At 46.0% G+C, this 18,647-nt stretch overlaps 1 protein-coding gene across 1 annotated transcript in view; it reads left to right on the top strand.

The window, feature by feature from the left end:
- The window catches only part of LOC309533262 (uncharacterized protein), a 464,396-nt gene that overhangs the window by 404,684 nt on the left and 41,065 nt on the right, over positions 1 to 18,647 (top strand). The window contains exon 8 of the mRNA XM_082224621.1: positions 2,438 to 2,479. Coding sequence (XP_082080747.1) covers positions 2,438 to 2,479 — 42 coding nt within the window. The remainder of the gene's footprint in view (positions 1 to 2,437; positions 2,480 to 18,647) is intronic.

Raw genomic sequence — 18,647 nt, 5'->3', positions numbered from 1 at the left:
GAAGACCAGATCTGCCTATGAGGTGAGGCCATTAATCCGGCTTCTGGAGCCGGGGGCTCCCCCGCAGAAGGTCTCCAAGTGGGGGGCGCCCCCCTGCCTGCCCGCCGCCTTCTCCGTCTCCCTTCCAGCAGAGGTTTCATTACTTGCCGTTAGTGCCTGAAAACAATGAAGGATGTCGAACTGGGCTTTTATTGATTATTTGTCACCCTGTATTTGTCAGATTCAATCACTTTCCCCCCCTGAAGTTTTACTTACGGGCACTTGAGTTTTCGGATTAGCGCAGCTCTGAGGATTGAAGGGAGGGGGTTGCAATTATCCGCTGGCCTGCTTCCCCCTCCCGAGAGAACAGGAGAGTGGTGAGAAACGAGGGGAGGGGAATCGAGGTGGGCGCAGGCATTAATGTACAGAAGCGTTCATCGGGCCTCACTCAAAAGCGGAGGATTGCGGAGCCCAAAGGAGTTTGACCCTGCCTGGAAAATATAATACCCAAGCGCGACCAAGAGGCGTTTGCTACTTTGCCCCGCGACTGGTCAGTTTATTCTCTGTAGCCCTACAGGGCATTGCTCAGTATGGTTTTCTCTCAGGGCCTGTTCGGCTCTAGTGTCTCCGTTTTGATCATGTATTCAGTTGCCTGTATCTCTTTCGCTTTCAAAAGTGGGAGACTTTGGAACTGGGAGGTTAACTGGCCCCATGGAAACTGAAACGCTTGAGGCCCCCTTACCCAGTGCAGGGGTGTCAATTTGAATTAAATACTGTATTGGGAGGCCCAGGTAAGCCCCACCCTGCAGAATCGATCACAAGATGCTACACATGCACACCATTCAAATGGTTATGGCTTTCAACTGGGGGGAGGGAGGCAACCCGGCCCAATCAAATATTTTATTGGGTGTGTGTGTGAAGAAGGGACCTTGGCCCCTAGGAGTTAGCTCCTATGATGCCCACACTTGGCAAATAATATACAGTGGTACCTCGGGTTACAGATGCTTCAGGTTACAGACTCCGCTAAGCCAGAAATAGTACCTCGGGTTAAGAACTTTGCTTCAGGATGAGAACAGAAATCGCGCGGTGGCACGGCAGCAGTGGGAGGCCCCATTAGCTAAAGTGGTGCTTCAGGTTAAGAACAGTTTCAGGTTAAGAACGGACCTCCGGAACGAATTAAGTACGTAACCAGAGGTACCACTGTACAGACACACACACACACAAACTTTCCACAGAGCTTATTTTAGAAGTGCATGAACAACTCTATGCATGTCCACTGAGAAGTGAGCTCCACTCAGTGAGTCTTACTCCTAGGTAAAGGTGTATAGGTTTGCAGTGTCGGGAGACTGCCTTCACATGAAAAATTGTCCTTGGGATGGCTACTATTACTATCATCAGCATTAGCATAAATAGTAGTAGCAGTAGTATTTCTAGTTCTGCCACATGATAAGAATATCAAGTGTTCCAATTGCAGACTACTCTCCTGTAGTCTGCAATTGGGTCAAATCCAGTTTGTTCCAGTGATTCCTCCTCACTCTCTGGGGGAGGTGGAAGAGAGATAATTTCATGCTCTTGAGAAATTTGCCAACAAACCAGTCTCTGACTGTGTTGGAAAGTAAGCCCCTCTATTTATTAGGAAATTTCCCCAGGTAAATGTGCAGATAGCTGTATACCAGGGATGCAGCCCTCTAGATATTGCTGGACTGCGGCTCCCATCATCCTTCACCATTGGCCATGCCGGCTGGGGCTGATGGGAATTGGAGTTCAGCAACACCCAGAGGACCGTAAACTCCCCAACCCTGCTACAATATAAACAAAAGCAAGTTTGCAGCTCTTTCTAAGGACACTGGGTAAAGGTAAAGGGACCCCTGACCATTAGGTCCAGTCATGGCAGACTCTGGGGTTGTGGTGCTCATCTCACTTTATTGGCCAAGGGAGCCGGCGTACAGCTTCCGGGTCATGTGACCAGCATGACTAAGCTGCTTCTGGAGAACCAGAGCAGTGCATGGAAACACCGTTTACCTTCCCGCCGGAGCGGTACCTATTTATCTACTTGCACTTTGATATGCTTTCAAACTGCTAGGTTGGCAGGAGCTGGGACCGAGCAATGGGAGCTCACCCCGTCGCGGGGATTCAAACCGCCAACCTTCTGATCAGCAAGTCCTAGGCCCTGTGGTTTAACCCACAGTGCCACCCGCATCCCTCTAAGGACACTGGGTAGTAAGGCCTATTAAATACAGCAGGTAGTATTTCCAAGGATTGGGCTGGATTTAAAGTTGGATTCAAAGTGAAAGCATTCTGATTCACAGTGCACGTAGGCCAAATTCTTGAAAGAAGTTTTAGTCTCCAAATGGCACTAAATTGTTTTCAAATCTAAATACTTAATCTGAACTAGTTTGAGCTGAGGTGCCAGGAAAGTCATGTATTATCCAGTAAATTTAATTTAATTCTGTTGTAGATGCTGCTGCTCTGTCGGTTGGCATCAGCACAGCTAACTCAGGTCAGTTCCAATGTTTGTACTATGCTGTTAGGCTACCTGAGCCAACATAGTTTTCAGAAAAATATCATTGAGAGTATATATCATTGTAAAGTTAGCTGGGATGAGATTTCATTGCAATCTGATTTTGCTCTCAAAGTACCATAGATTTCCATGGGAGACAGAATCAAGTTTTATTTTGAAAGCTTTAAGATACGTAATATTTTAGTTTTCTGTTATGTTGCTTTGACATACTCTATATTTGAGTTTCTTCAGATTGTTTTATTTATGTTTTATTGAATTAATATGCTGTAAACCGCTTTGAGATTTTTCTTAAAAATATAAAGTGGTATAGAAATTTAAAATAAATAAATAAATAAAATAAAGTGCTTAGGAGTTTTTCCATAGCGACATAGAAGTGCTTGACATTGGTTGGATCATGTTGATTGAGATTTACTTTTAAGTTAACATGGATAGATTTTCAGCTTAATTCCATGCATGTTTCCACTCAAGTATGTCCCATTGAGTACAATGGGTTTACTCACAGGTATGGGGATACAGAATTGTGGTTGTAGGTTTTGATATGCAGGGCTTGACTACAAAGAACATGATGCATTGTCCCTGTGAGCAAAAAACCATACACTGGGACATCTGAGGCCTTGAAGAATTGACAGTAAAACTGGGATTTGGAACCTGTGACCCAGATGTTTGTTAGACTTCAACTTTCATTAGCCCCAATCAGCACACCCAATAGCGGTGATGGGATTTGTCCAGCAACATATGAATATCCCCAGGTTCCCCAACCCAGCAATATAGAATCAATGAACGAAAGTAAAAACAGAGCAAGCAAAAATTCAGTCATCTGGCTTGAAGCTGAGAACAATTATATGGAAATAATATTCCCCCTGCATCTTTTGGGCATCACTAGTTTGAAGACTGCAGAGTGCAGAGGATCAACAGTGGGAGTGCATTTTACTTAGAGGGACAGTGAGACGGGTGCAAAAATTACCTGACACATGCTACCTTATTCCCCCCCCGCCCACCCCATTTCCCCCTATTTAGTATCATCAGTGAACCAGGAAGCAATGTTTTATCATAATGCTTCTCCTTCGATACCTTATTATGACCTCAACAATTACAAATAACAGCAGCAGCAGCAGCAACTTCCTTTATCAGATGTATGAAGTGGGTGAGTAGAGTCTTTTAAATAAAAGTTACTGCGCGGGTGATTCAGTTGCCCCACATAGCACCACACCCCTAAGCGTTCCCATGAGATATGTTTCCACCTTAGAATCTTGATACATAAGTCACAAACACGAACCTTGCTGTAGTCACAGCACTAGCTCTGAAGATGCCCCTGAAATTAATGAGAACACTCCAGAATAGCTTGTTGAAGCCAGGGGCGGATCTACTATGAAACTAATTTGTTGTTGTTTAGTTGTTTAGTCGTGTCCGACTCTTTGTGACCCCATGGACCAGAGCACGCCAGGCACTCCTGTCTTCCACTGCCTCCCGCAGTTTGGTCAGACTCATGTTTGTAGCTTCGAGAACACTGTCCCACCATCTCGTCCTCTGTCGTCTCCTTCTCCTTGTGCCCTCCATCTTTCCCAGCATCAGGGTCTATTCCAGGGAGTCTTCTCTTCTCCTGAGGTGGCCAAAGCTTATTTATTTATTTATTGAATTTATATACCTGCAAGTCTCAGGGAGGCTCACTGCTTAAACTTCAGGGCCCCTAATACCAGAGGGGCTCCATAAGTAACTTTAGTCCACATTGCTTTTTTTTAAAAAAAGCTTTAAATAGTGCATTATGCATATATATAATATTTCCCTCATTTCCCCTCATTCCGCTCCTCATAACCCGAAAACCATAAGGCATAGGAATTTTTTATTCACACCAGTGACTTTGACATGTGGGATAATCTAGGACAGTGTTTCCCAACCTTTTTTGGGCAAAGACACACTTGTTTCATGAAAAAAATCTCGAGGCACACCACCATTACAGCCCCGTGACGTCAGCGCACAGCGTCACACCGGGAGGGACATGAATTGCTAGCAAATTACATAATCACCTCCTTGAGGGCTGGCTCATCTTCTCCGAAGGCAGAACCCCATTAATTAACCGCACAGACTCACACCATAGCCAAGACGGGGGGGGGGGGAAACCTCAGTCATGCACAGTCATGCACATGTGGGGGCTAAATGAGGACGAAGACCGGGCAGAGAGCAGGGTTCAAATCACCCCACCTGGCCAGGACAATCCCTGGGTGCTCCCTTGAGCCACTCGCCTGACCCACCTCGCAGGGCTGTTGTTGCGAGGATAACACGGGGAGAACCACACGCGCCCCCGGGAGCTCCTTGGAGGAGAAAGCGGGCGATGAATGCAATGCACGAAATATATGAGAGGCAACCAGGTTTTGCAGGCGAGGGACCCCCGCCAGCCTCCGCTTCTAACACCCGGCGCAACAACGCCGAAGTTTCCCCCCGGGCTCGGCTAGGGGAGCAGCGCTGCTCCCCCCTGGCTCCCCTTCGCCCTCCCGGCTCTCTCTGCCGCCCACTGGGGACCCCCCTCACCTGCCAAGTCCGGAGCGCCGTTGGAAGTTGCATGCATGCATGCAGCGCGCCGCGTTGCAATTGCATTGCACTGCGCTCCATGCAACGCCTGCACGCTTGCATTGCCTTGCACGCCCGCCAAGGGGTCTCCCTGCGGTCCGATGCGTCCCCTCCGGCGCGGATGCAGCATTGCAAAAATAACCCCCCCCCAACGCAGCCCTACCTGGGGGGCAGCCTCCGCCTCCGCCGCTCCGCCTCCGCGGGGATCCCTGGGCTCCATCCTGCCGCCCGATCTCCGCGGGGGTGCAGGCAGGCTGCGCGGGGTCTGCGCGGAAGAGCCCCTGCCCGCCCGGCCGCCACTGCCGCCGCCGCGCTCATTCCATGGCCGGGAGAAGAGCGCTTTAAACAAAACGCCCGGCCCGCCAGGCCACGCTGGGAAACATAGTTTGCGCACCCCGCGCGGGCGCGGAGCCCAAGGGCGAGGGGACTACGGATCCCGGCAGCCCCCACGCCGGGGATGGAGGGGGAGAGGCCGGGTGCAGGGATGGAGGGACGGGTGGGCGAGCGAGCGAGTGAGTGGCAGGCGCCAAGCCTTGGCCGAGAGCCAGGAAGGGCCTCCCCGGAGGAGGAGGAGGGAGGCGCAGAGTGGGAGGGAGGGAGGGAACCCCAGGGGTCATCTAGTGACGGCGCCCCAATCGAAAATTTGACTTTTTTTAAAAAAAAAATCTTTCGAATTTTTTAATTTTTCCCGCGGCACACCAGGCAACATCTCGCGGCACACTAGTGTGCCGCGGAACAGTGGTTGGGAAACACTGATCTAGGACATTTTAAATCAAAATGTTGAGATGCAGGAGTTAAATTTCTTTTTTAAATGGTGGTGATTTGTCATGCCTGGACACTGAGATCCAGCGCTGAGGACCTTTTGGCGGTTCCCTCACTGCGAGAAGCCAAGCTACAGGGAACCAGGCAGACAGCCTTCTCGGTAATGGTGCCCGCTCTGTGGAATGCCCTCCCATCAGATGTCAAAGAGATAAACAACTACCTGACGTTTAGAAGACACCTGAAGGCAGCCCTCTTTAGGGAAGTTTTTAATGACTGATGTTTTAATGTACTGTATTTTTAATCGTTGTTGGAAGCCGCCCAGAGTGGCTGGGGAAACCCAGTCAGAGGAACGGGGAATTATTATTATGGAACAACCCCACTGAAGAAGATAACAGTGGTTACCCAGAATTTGTTGCTGGTTGTGAAGGGGCCTGCATAACAGTTCAGGGCCCCCAAAATGTGGGTCCACCACTGGTTGCAGCCTCATGAAGTACAAACTATAGGAGGCCACCCACTGCCCCCTTCCCCACAACCAATGCCCCTCTTTCTATCTCCCCTTCTCCAAAGATTGCTTCCGTTTTTCTCTTGATGTTGTGCCTGAGATGATGCTAGCATCTTGTGTGGACACGAAAGGCAAGCTTGTATAATAGCCCCGGGAGTTGGCAGGGAGCCTATCTTGTACAGTAGTACTCCATTTGATGTACGGTATTTCATGGCACAGTAAGCTAAGAGACAAGTGAACACCAAGAGGCCTGTAATATGGGCTTTAATTACAGCTGAGAGGGTTCTCCAGGCTGATTAGCAAAAGGAGGGTGAAAAAATCAATTGCAGGCATCCCTGCCACAATGTGCTAATAAAAATTAAAAGGCACACCAGTTATGAGGGCAAACATATTATTGTTGTTTTTAATCACAGGGAGGGTATGGAGGTTAAAAATACTATACCGCACAAATAACTCCATGCAATTACGGGGACAAGCTGTCACCTTCTTCCAAGAGACTGTGTATTAGACCAGGCTTTGCCAACCTGCTGGTTGCGGCTGATGGGAGGGCACCAGGTTGGTGGAGCCTGTATTAGCCAAAAAAATTCAAGATCCTTCATGTTCACACTCACTCAATTCACACACATATATCACAACCGCTGGCAGAATAACCCATGCCCGCCAGATCACAATGGGGCAATTCATGACATCATAGTGCTTACACACACTTCAGCAGATGGGATGTTGACTCACAAATCTCTGTGAATCCTTTTACTTGTGTCCACATCAGGACACGGTGGAACTATTCTGAAAAAATCTTTAGTAAATGCGGTATAGATGATTCTTGACTCCGCACTGTAGTTGCTAATCTCACTATTTAAAAAAACACATCCTGTTTGGTCCTCAACCCTGTTCCCCATCTGTACCTTGCCTAGGGATTAATGGCAATGCAAATAAAACCTGACTCATTCTTTCTCAGGAAAGTCCAGAATTGGGATGGAGTGCTGGAATCTGAGCAATATTCAAGTGACTTCCTGACCTTGCTTTTTGTTCCATTTAATTCATTCTTGAACACTTGGAATATTAAGATCTGAGATTTTCTTTACTTTTGTGTGTCTCTGTGTAGCAGAAGTTAAGAACCTGTGTGGTTGCAGTAGTTAGTCAAAATTATGCATGGCATGGAGAAAATGCTTAAAGAGTAGTTTTCCTGCCTCTCTCATAGTATTAGAACAATGAAGCTGAAAGTTGGAAGGTTCAGGACTGACAAATGGGAGTACTTAATCACACATCTCACAGTTGAATTATGGCATTTGGGTTAGGATATAAGTGGCTACTATCCAGTCAGAGGCAGTAATAATTATGAATAGAAACTCTGGTTGCAGGAAGCCAGAGGAGGAAAGAGTTCTATCGGGATGCCATAACATTTGAGTACTCAGCTGTTCCTTCCCCCTTTGGAACCTCTAGTCTAGTGCACAACCACTGATTTGGGGTCAGTAGGGAAAAGTTGGCCAAGTTTGGGCAAAGGAGATTCACCGCCTGATCAGTGCTTGGATTAATGTGTGTGCGAAAATGGGCAGTCCTTAAGAAAGCCCACAAACTCCACCCCCAGAAGCTATGAAAAACAGTAGCTATGGGGACATCACAAAGATGATTTGTGGGCTCCTGTAACTTAAGCACTCCACCATACTCATTCCTGCTGCTTCTCTTGATGTGGTCTTCAGTCTTCATCCAACAGGGAACAGTGGGGGTGGCTGCAGAAATATATCCTTGCTGATTCTGGTTGACCAACGTAGATCCTTGCAAATTTTGGCTTGTTTCGGCATATGTTTGGTTTTTCAGGTCACATTCACCCTCTGCTTCATCCCACTCATCAGCACCTGAGGAAAGAGAGAGTTTTGAATTTAGTTTTGGAGTATTGTCTACTATTTACTGGATGGTGCTAGAAATGATTCTCATTTATGTATGCCCACAAACATGTTTGGATCAAAAAGGGTCATCTATACAACATGCTTGGAGGTGGTCTATTTCCACTTCTGAAGTACAAAATGTATTATAATGTGAGGTAGGCATTGCTCATGCTAGAGGTGTGCAGGTCAGGATATAATGACTTGCCTAAAACCATCCAGTATGAATGCTTGGTTTTTTATATTATTAATCCATTGAGTATGTCTGCTTTTATTTAGAATCCTGCAGGGGTCTTATGCCTCAGAAGCGTGGTAGTGGATTCAGGGATACAATGAACAGGCAGGATGTGGACAATGCAAGCAAGGTTTTGCACAAACTTCTTTTGTTCACTTTCTTACCTGGGGAAAAATGAGTATGTTTGCAGGGTTGATGGCGGGATGGTAAACATTTAGCAGGTGGCAAAAGGAACAGACAAAGGAGAAAATGAACAGGAGACAGGACTAGGTTTGGCCAGTGTGGAAGCAGATATTATGAGAATACACCTGAGCAAAATGGAAATAAATGATTTGTTGGGCACCCTTATGAATGCTTTTTGCAAAACGTTTCTCCATAGATAGCCATGAAGGGAGATATTTATTTCCATGGAGGAAATAAAAGCTGGTGGCCCAGACTCTAACAAAAGGAAGGCAGGTTAGGACACCTTCCCCCCCCCCACAAAACAAAGCAGGTTGTGGGGCATGTCCCTTCTGAGCCACCAGCCTGTGAATCTTCGTCTCCCCTAAGTAACACCAGCACATGCATACTGAGCCTTAAATCTTAAAGGTAAAGGGACCCCTGACCATTAGGTCCAGTTGTGGCCGACTCTGGGGTTGTGGCACTCATCTCGTTTTATTGGCCGAGGGAGCTGGCGTACAGCTTCTGGGTCATGTGGCCAGCATGACTAAGCCGCTTCTTGCAAACCAGAGCAGCGCACGGAAACACCGTTTACCTTCCCGCCAGAGCAGTACCTCTTTATCTACTTGCACTTTGACGTGTTTTCGAACTGCTAGGTTGGCAGGAACAAGGACCAAGCAATGGGAGCTCACCCTGTTGCGGGGATTCGAACCGCCAACCTTCTGATCAGCAAATCCTAGGCTCTGGTTTAACCCACAGCGCCAGTGCCACCAGGCAGCAAATGGTGGAATCAATGGAGGTAGGTCTGTGATAGCCTTGGCTTACTTCCATCTCAAGCATAGGTTGAAATTAGATATGGAAGTGAACTGGAAGTGAGCACTTCTGTGCATCTAATAAATGCAGAAGAGAGTGTTCTGATGGTACAGTTTATCACTGTCACAGTGCTGTAGACATAAGAAAATGTGTACTTCTCCTACCTCTCTCTGCTACACAACTATTAATGATACAGAAGTCCAGTCTTCTTTTCTGCCCTCATTATACCTCTACATTCTACCGGCATCCAGCGGATCTCCTCCCCATGAAGTGTGTGACTCAGGAGCTGCAGGCTTTCTTGATGAAATCCTACCACTTCAGGCTTTTCTGCTTTCAAACTGAGATTTCATTTCCGGTCTGAGGAGCTTACAGCTCTACCAGCCGCAAGGCCTTTTTTTGTAATGTCGCCAAGGGGGTGCTTGGCTGTGGGCAGAACAGTCAGCATTTTACCATGTCACCCGGGAATGAGTTGGCACCATGGTTCTCATGTGAATCACCAACCCACAGCATGAGTTCATCAGCAACCAGGAAGGGCACGCTCTCGGATGGACAGAGCTATTCCACAAGAATGTGACAGAAAATGTCAAAAGAAAAGCTTCACTGTCCCAACTGATCACTCAATGAACCCAGTGAGCTGCTACATTCAGTGTTCACTATAACACATCCACCCCTCTCTGAATGACATAGTTCTGTTGTAGAGGCCTGAGATTTGGAGCCAGTTTCTGTGCAAGGCAGAAGAAACTGCCTTATAATGTCAGGCTAATGGTCCATCTAAGCCAGCAATTGTCCACCCTGGCTGGCAGAATTCATAGAAAGGTTGCAGGTGTGGTGTGTTTGGCACTGATAAACAGAAGACTTGAGATTGGAGGGTTTCAGGGAAGATCTTTCTTCCCCAGTCTCCAATTGCAGCTGCCTGTATGTACTGTATTTTTCGCTCTATAAGACGCACCAGACCACAAGACGCACCTAGTTTTTGGAGGAGGAAAACAAGAAAAAAATATTCTGAATCTCAGAAGCCAGAACAGCAAGAGGGATCGCTACGCAGTGAAAGCAGCAATCCCTCTTGCTGTTCTGGCTTCTGGGATAGCTCCATAAGACGCACACACATTTCCCCTTACTTTTTAGGAGGGAAAAAGTGAGTCTTATAGAGCAAAAAATACGGTACTTCTGTTTTCAAAGAGAAAGCTGAATGTTGAGAATGTGGACTGGGTTTATCTATTCACATTTCAAATCACGATGTGATTGCTTCAGCTTGCCCCAACCTTACAAAAGCGCCCATATGCCATGCATCTGATGAAATGGACTCTAGCTAACAAAAGCTTGCATTGCGATAAATTTGTTAGTCTTCTTAAAAGTTATTTTTTATTGCAAATTTATTCACCTTCAAGTTGTCTCCTTAACATTTTTGCTGCAGCAGGCTAGCATAGCTGTCTACCGGGAACCTGATCCAGGCAAATCAATCTTCTGCTGGACACAATCCTGCCTTGGATGCGTTGCAGAGGCATGGGATGTGTGTCTTGGATTGTGAACTGAGTTGCGAGCATTCTGAATTCTGGATCGTGGCCATTTGCTATGCGCACTGATTGGCCCAAAGTAATGGGCCTCCGTGGGGACGCCGGTGGCGCTGTGGGTTAAAGCACAGAGCCTAGGGCTTGCCCATCAGAAGGTCGGCGGTTCGAATCCCCGTGACAGGTTGAGCTCCCGTTGCTCGGTCCCTGCTCCTGCCAACCTAGCAGTTCGAAAGCACGTCAAAGTGCAAGTAGATAAATAGGTACCACTCTGGCGGGAAGGTAAACGGCGTTTCTGTGCACTGCTCTGGTTCACCAGAAGCGGCTTAGTTATGCTGGCCACATGACCTGGAAGCTGGACATCGGCTCCCTAGGCCAATAAAGTAAGATGAGCACCACAACCCCAGGGTCGGCCATGACTGGACCTAATGGTCTGGGGTCCCTTTACCTTTACCTTTTAATGGGCCTCCATGGGCCATCCCAACTCTAAAATTCTATGAATCTTTGCTTGAATCTAAAGTTCAGTTAGCTTACTGCAGTGTGGATTGGTCTGGCGCAAAGAGCAAAAGGACTCCTTTTGAACGCACTCATGGACATTGGAAGCTAAAGCCTCAACATTCAGACTATTCTTAACAATTTTGCTTGGAGATTTGTTGTCTTCTTATCACAATATATCTCTACAGCTATTGTTTTGCAGAATATTCTTCTTATTGCCTCCTCTACCCATACTTTTTTGGTTTCTTCCCATTTCCATTAGCCTCTTGAAACTTGTTTTCTTGATTAAATATAATTAGCTCATTGATTCATTTTTATGCATTTGATATTCTGCTGTAATGCCATTATTCCCATTGTTCACTCTTTTACCAAACCATTATTTGATATGTTTATGTTTATGAACTTAGATCTGTAAAGAGACTCAAAATCCCATTGAATTCAGTGAGATTTATTTATGAGAAAGCATGTTTAGGATTGTTCCTCATATCCTTTGGAGCACTTGCTAAGGCACACAAACTTTCTTTTCGACTTTGCTTACATCCAGTAATTGACACCCTTTCCTGAAAGCCAGTAGGTACCTCTACTCCCTCCCTCCCGTGCATGCGGCTATCATTTTATAGGATAATATTTACTTTGGATAATTTTAAGAAGGAGTCAATTAGCATTTATATCAGACAGGATTTTTTAAATAAATAAATAAATAAATTGTGTTTATATCGGGCCATTTAAAAAAGGAGAAGCCAATAAAGTTTTGATGTGTGGGCTTTTAGTTGTTGCTGTTGGTGGTGAAATTATTGGTTGGACTGTATTATTGCTTGCCTCTGGTTTTTAACCAGCACATCTTGAAGTAACTGCAACGCTACTTGTTCTAAGCACCGCTCCTCACTTTTAATGGGAAACTCAAAACATTTTTTTTATATTAATTGTCTTCTTGATGTTAGAATTTTGAACTTAATGGCAGAACAGACAGCGCAAAAAGCAAACAATTAAAACATTTTATGTATTTGATCTCTGATAGGCATCTCTGCAAGATAGATTTTAACATTTTTTCTTCTTAATTCCGCCCCCCTTCCAGTAAGAAGGATAAGCTTGGAGTGCCCAGTCGCCGTGGTAACTGCCAGAAAAATTCTCCAGAAGTTTGAAGAGGTCAGCTAACAGGGTCAACAACTCTGGCCTCTTTCTGAGCTGGGGCAGGCAGGCCCCATCCTGCTGGCAGAATGTTCGCCAAGGCCTAACCCTGGGAGGTGGGCCATTCCAGCTCTGATATAAATTTTTTGAGTCAGTTCACGGCCTGGACTCTCCAGGTGGCCTCCAAAATCGATGGTGACCTCTTGACCCTGTCTAACGTCGGCATCGCATCCAACCTAAGGAAGGATTTAGGGAGGAATGACAGCTTTCCACTGAGTGTTATTGGGGACAGTACAAACAGTTTGGGAAGCAAGGAGGTAGGTATGAGGAGACCAGGTCATTAAAAGCATATTAAAAAACAATTGCAGTGGTTGAGATGGGGCGGGGGGGGGGGCAGGAGGAACAATCCTTGTTAATGGTTACTTTCTGGTTAGCATTTATTTATCTATCTATTTTTTGTTTGTTTGTTTGTAAATCTTTGCAGAGGGCTGCTTCCACCCTTGTCTTCAGATCGTGCTTTTAACGTTAAGGACATCCCTGTTTTTTTCTGTAGAAAGGGGGCTTTTCCTTCGTGCTGGAAGTCAAAACTCTTTTTGCATCCACATATAAATAACAGATGGGTAAATAAAAATGGATAGATTCAGAACACAATAGTCATTTTCCTTCACTGTCTAGGTATCTTCCTAGAATTGCTAAAAATGTATGTATTAAAATGCCTCTTCTGCTTTTCTTGGCAGGAATAGTCCAGGAATTGTTAAAGAAGGTTCTATATTCAAAAGAGTAACTTTGGAATATATGCAACCATCCTGAGATTTAACAAAACATTAAGGGCACAGTCCAGCCAAAGCTAAGCACATTCTAATCCCATTGATTTTCCTGGGACTGACAAGTGCTTAACTTTGTTTGGATTGTGCCCAAGTAAAACAGGTGCTTTAAAAAATTAAGACAAGGAAATTACATGGTATGCAAAAAATGCTCTGGAATGAGGGTGAGCTGGTTTAACTGGGCTGTTCCACTTCTGCTTTGTAAAACAAATAGTTAAGTGCACATTTGATTCCATGGGATCCAATTCTAATGTGGGGAAGAAATGTAATCTGCACAAGATAACAAATATTCATAGATAATTTTATGTAAGTGTTTTATCAGCGCCAGGAGTTTGCTAACAAATCAGTTGAACTCTGAATTCCTTAGCAAGTGGATTCTTTGTTCAGCTTTATTTACAAAAATAGAATCCAGTGCTACAACCATTACTCATGTAGTCCTCATGTATAGAGACACTCTTGCCACAGAGCAAGGTGAGAAGGATACTTCAGGCAGCAGAGTGTGGGCACCAGGAAGAATGGGAGGGAGAGCTAACCCCATGTCCTGTTCACACCCAGCCAAGGAAGGCAAATGCCGGCTAGTTAATACTTTGTTGACAAAAGCACACACACTTCTAGTGCCTACTATTTTCCAGATCCGTGCCTGGTGGAGCATTTGACGCAACAGTGGGACCATGCGCCCCCAGGTTTATGTACCCTTGTCTGATGGAGTGTGCACATGCAACCTGAGACGACTTCTTCCTGGAAGTCGTTGCTGTGCTTGCCTCTTCAAGCCCCTCCTGGTTCTTAGGAGACAGCAGGGTAGATGGCGGCAGCAGTTTGACTGGCCCATCCCTCATCTGATCAGCCTCGTCCTCTGCTTCCAACCTGCCCTGTGCCCCCACCTCCTTCTCTGACTGCTAGGACCCTTCTCCTAAACCCCATAAATTGCTGCCTCCCTTTCCTGGGTCCTCCTCTGGCCCCGTTGTCTCCGTCGCACAATCATCAGGGCCCTGCCAGTCCCTGGCACCCCACAGAGCATAATCCACCAGGAGATTCTCCCCACATAAGCTCTGCTGAGATGTTGTTTAGTCGTTTAGTCGTGTCCAACTCTTTGTGACCCCATGGACCAGAGCACGCCAGGCACTCCTGTCTTCCACTGCCTCCCGCAGTTTGGTCAAACTCATGCTGGTAGCTTCGAGAACACTATCCAACCATCTCATCCTCTGTCGTCCCCTTCTCCTTGTGCCCTCCATCTTTCCCAACATCAGGGTCTTTTCCAGGGAGTCTTCTCTTCTCGTGAGGTGGCCAAAGTATTGGAGCCTCAGCTTCACAATCTGTCCTTCCAGGGCTGCACTCAGCACTCAGGGCTGATTTCCTTAAGAATGGAGACGTTTGATCTTCTTGCAGTCCATGGGACTCTCAAGAGTCTCGTCCAACACCATAATTCAAAAGCATCAATTTTTCGGCGACCAGCCTTCTTTATGGTCCAGCTCTCACTGCCATACATCACTACTGGGAAAACCATAGCTTTAACTATATGGAACTTTGTTGGCAAGGTGGTGTCTCTGCTTTTTAAGATGCTGTCTAGATTTGCTCCCAAGAAGCAGGCAGCTTTTAATTTTGTGACTGCTGTCACCATCTGAGATGACCTGCATACAATTAACGTTGATATACAATGAACATGTGCTTTTCTCGTTTATCAGAATGTTCACAAAATATTGGGATTGAGGATTGCAGCTCAGGGGTAGAACACCTAACATGCATGGGAAAACTCAATGTACGACTCTTTGCATCATTAACTAAAGCCGAGGGGGGAGCCTTTTTCAGTTTGAGGGCCATACGACCTCATAGGCAACCTTCTAGGGCTGCATGTCAGCAGTGGGCAGGGCTGCAGGCAAAAGTGGGAAGAGCTTTAATGGATGTGACTCACACCTTCATACAAAAGGCTACATTCCAGCCTTATGAACATCAGAGATGTCTACATTCACCCACATATCTCCATCATCTAGGCCAGTACAAAGCATCATATTCCAGCCAAGGAGGACACAGAGGAGAACTGATGCAGAGTATGACCTGGGGAAGAGGCATGGTCCAGGAGAGTCCTGAGGGCCAGATAAGGAAACACAGAGGGCCGCATGGGAGACCCCGGGCCTGAGGTTCCCCACCTCTGAGTTAAAGGAACTTGGGTAGGAAGGCAGGAAAAGGCCACTGCTTGAAATCTCATGGAGCCACCTGGAGTCAGATTAGCAGAATATAGTGAGGTAGGTGGACCCATGGCCTGACATAAGGCAGTTTAATATGTTCAACTTTGTTGTGCTTGCATTACTTTGATGCTGAATTTTAGAAATAATTTTGCAGGGGAGAAGGCATGTGGATAACACAGAACGTAACCAGCAGTTTCAGAGGCTATTAGAATTGCCCACAAGTGAACTCATGAGTTCCTTATACGAAACTCAAAGGGGAACTTACTTCCCTGTGCAAGTTCCCCATTGGGCATTGCTGAGAGAAACTTCAAAAAGCAGAACCATGACACTCTGGTTGGTGCGAATAACACCCAGTGTCTTCTCAGGTCTCTATAAATCTGAACCAGTTTATCAAGCCTCTTGTACTGATTTGGCTGTCACCCAAAGAGCCCTGGGAACTGCAGTTCTGAGAAGAGGCTACAGAGCATTGCCAAAGGCTACTCAAGCCCCAGCATTTGGAGCCGGGAAGGGAAGCGTCTTACAATTAAATGGGTTTCAAACTGGATTAAATTTGTTGCACTATGAGACACTGTCCTGAGAACTACTCTGTCCCGATAACTTAATATTTAATTTAAGAAAGGGGGGAAGATGTTACACCTTGTACATTTGGGTTGTTGTTGCTAGAGAATTCAACATTTAGAAGACGGGAGACATTATAGAGATGTATAAAATCATGTATGGCATAGAGAAGATGGACAGAGAAAAGTCCTCATGACACCAGAACATCAAGCTGAATGTTAGAAGATTCAGGACAGACCAAAGTATGTACCGTATTTTTTGCACCATAACACTCACTTTTTTCCTCCTAGAAAGTAAGGGGAAATGTCTGTGCGTGTTATGGAGCGAATGCCTGCGGGTGGCGGGGGGGGGGGGGATCTGCTGCAGTCGTGAGCAGAGGATCCATGGTTCCCCTTCCTTCCCTCCTCCGTGGTTACAAAGCATGGATCCACATGGATCCTCAGGATTTTTGCATTGGGCTACTCCAAACTCACTGTCAAACTCACTGTCAGATCACATGTCTGTGGCCACAGCATGAACCATAAAAAATCATATATCCACTATTTCATTTAGAATATTTTTTTTCTTGTTTTCTTCCTCTAAAAACTATGTGCATGTTATGGTACGTTACTTCATGCAGTGCATCATTAAACTATGGGATTTGCTCTCACAAGTGGCACTGATGGCCACCAACCTGGATGGTTTTAAAATAGGATTGGGCCAATTCATGGAGGAAAAGGATATCAGTGGCCAGTAGGCATGCTGGCTATGTTCCCCTCCACTGTCAGAAGGAGTAATGCTCCTGAATGCCAGTTGCTAGAAATTGCAGGAGGGAAGAGTGCTGCTGCACCCAGGTCTTGCTTGTGGGCTTTCCTTGGGTATCTCGTTAGCCAGTGTGAGAACAGGATACTGGACTAGATGGGTCATTAGCTTAATCCAGCAGGCTCTCCTTATCCATGCAAAGTTTTGCCAGGAAGACCAGGAGCAGGATCTGGAGTTTAGACAAGCACAAGAACAGGAGGGTCAGTGGAGACAAATTTCAGTGAAGAAGGTGGAAGCCACAGGAACACAATGCAGCAAAAAAAGATTCCTGTTGTTCAGTTAAGCCTTGATAGCTGATGTGGAAATGTTTGCAGCTAATCAGATTTATCAGGGATCACTCAGGTTCCTGTGGGATTGGGTGACCCTTTCGCTCTTTAGTGCTGGACTACAGCAAGGACTTGGGAATCTGATGAGCTGTCTAAAAAGACAGCTTCAGGGCCTTGAATGAAAACCTAAAATACCACAGGTGAGACATTTCAGTTGAAATAAAATTATGGCTTAATGAACTTGCATTACTGTTGTTTGGTCTGGTCTGGAGGGAAGATCTGGGTTGTCTGTCAACAGACATGAAGGGTTTCTATTAGAGTAATGTAATATCATTGTAAATTTGAGGCTCTTATTGGGCATGATGTACTCTGTATTGGATGTAACTCTTACAATGTTGAATGAAAAATTGAGCACTGCATTCTGAACAGAGCTGTAGAAACTATCTGTAATGATCAGCTCCTTACTGCTGAACTCGCATCACCTAGAATACAATTCTGTGCATAAAGAGAGAGCGGGAACAGCCAGGGGGACCCACCTTGAAACACCTGCAGAGCAACTTTAATTACTGCCATGTGCTAAAGCTGCAATCCTATGTACACTTACTTGGGAGCAAGCCACAGTGAACGCAGAAGGGCTTGTTTCTGTGTAAACATGTATAAGACTGAAATGCATAAGAAAAGACAAAATCTCTTCCTCATCCCTGCTGACTGACCAATTTGACCTTTCCTTTCCCCAACATGTGGATCCGTTACATGGTCAGAAGTGGCTCAAACATCTTTTTCTTCCATGTGTGAGTAGCGCTACCATCTGAAGCATGTATTTTGGGAGACAACTTCCCAAGTGAAATGAGAGATTGCAAAAGCCCATCTGCCAAAGGCTGCATTCAATGGCATTTGCAGTCCTTCTATTCACATGCTACTTTAAAGTGAGGACTCTTCTTTTCTCCATGATCCAGCAAAGCAGAGAAACTGCTCCCACACATAGGAGTAGTAGCCAATGTACTTGTTCTGTTACGGCAAGGATTTCCATTTGCGCAGCAGAACTATCCCCTCTCTTCTCCCAGTGTGCCCCGCATCCTCCCCCAATCTGTTTTGCAGGGTTGGAGAAAATCCCATAGGGGGGTGGGGGGGGGGGAGGGAAGTTCTGCTGTGCGGTCAAAAGTGTTTGTGCTGATGGAACGCGTGTGCGGAATACCGGCCATAATTTTCCTTCCTGGAAAGGAAACTTTATGAAAGGACCATAGATTTATATGGCACTTCAAAGCATTAAAAAAAGAAAAGAAAAAGTTCCATCTACATTATCTTGTACTCCTTGTAACAGTGCTTTTCCCATTCCATATGCAGATGGTTTGGCATAAAGTCTGAGGAAGTGTGAGTTCAATGGAGAAGGAAGATGTGAATCAGAGGCTTCCTGGTCACTACACCACAGCTGTGTCAGGATGTACAGTCAAATATGACTAAGGTG

Source organism: Podarcis vaucheri (assembly GCF_965113315.1).
Source record: "Podarcis vaucheri genome assembly, chromosome: 5".
Classification (NCBI taxonomy): Eukaryota; Metazoa; Chordata; class Lepidosauria; order Squamata; family Lacertidae; genus Podarcis; species Podarcis vaucheri.
Note: the sequence above shows the minus strand (reverse complement) of the source record. Positions and strands in the feature narration are given on the sequence as shown.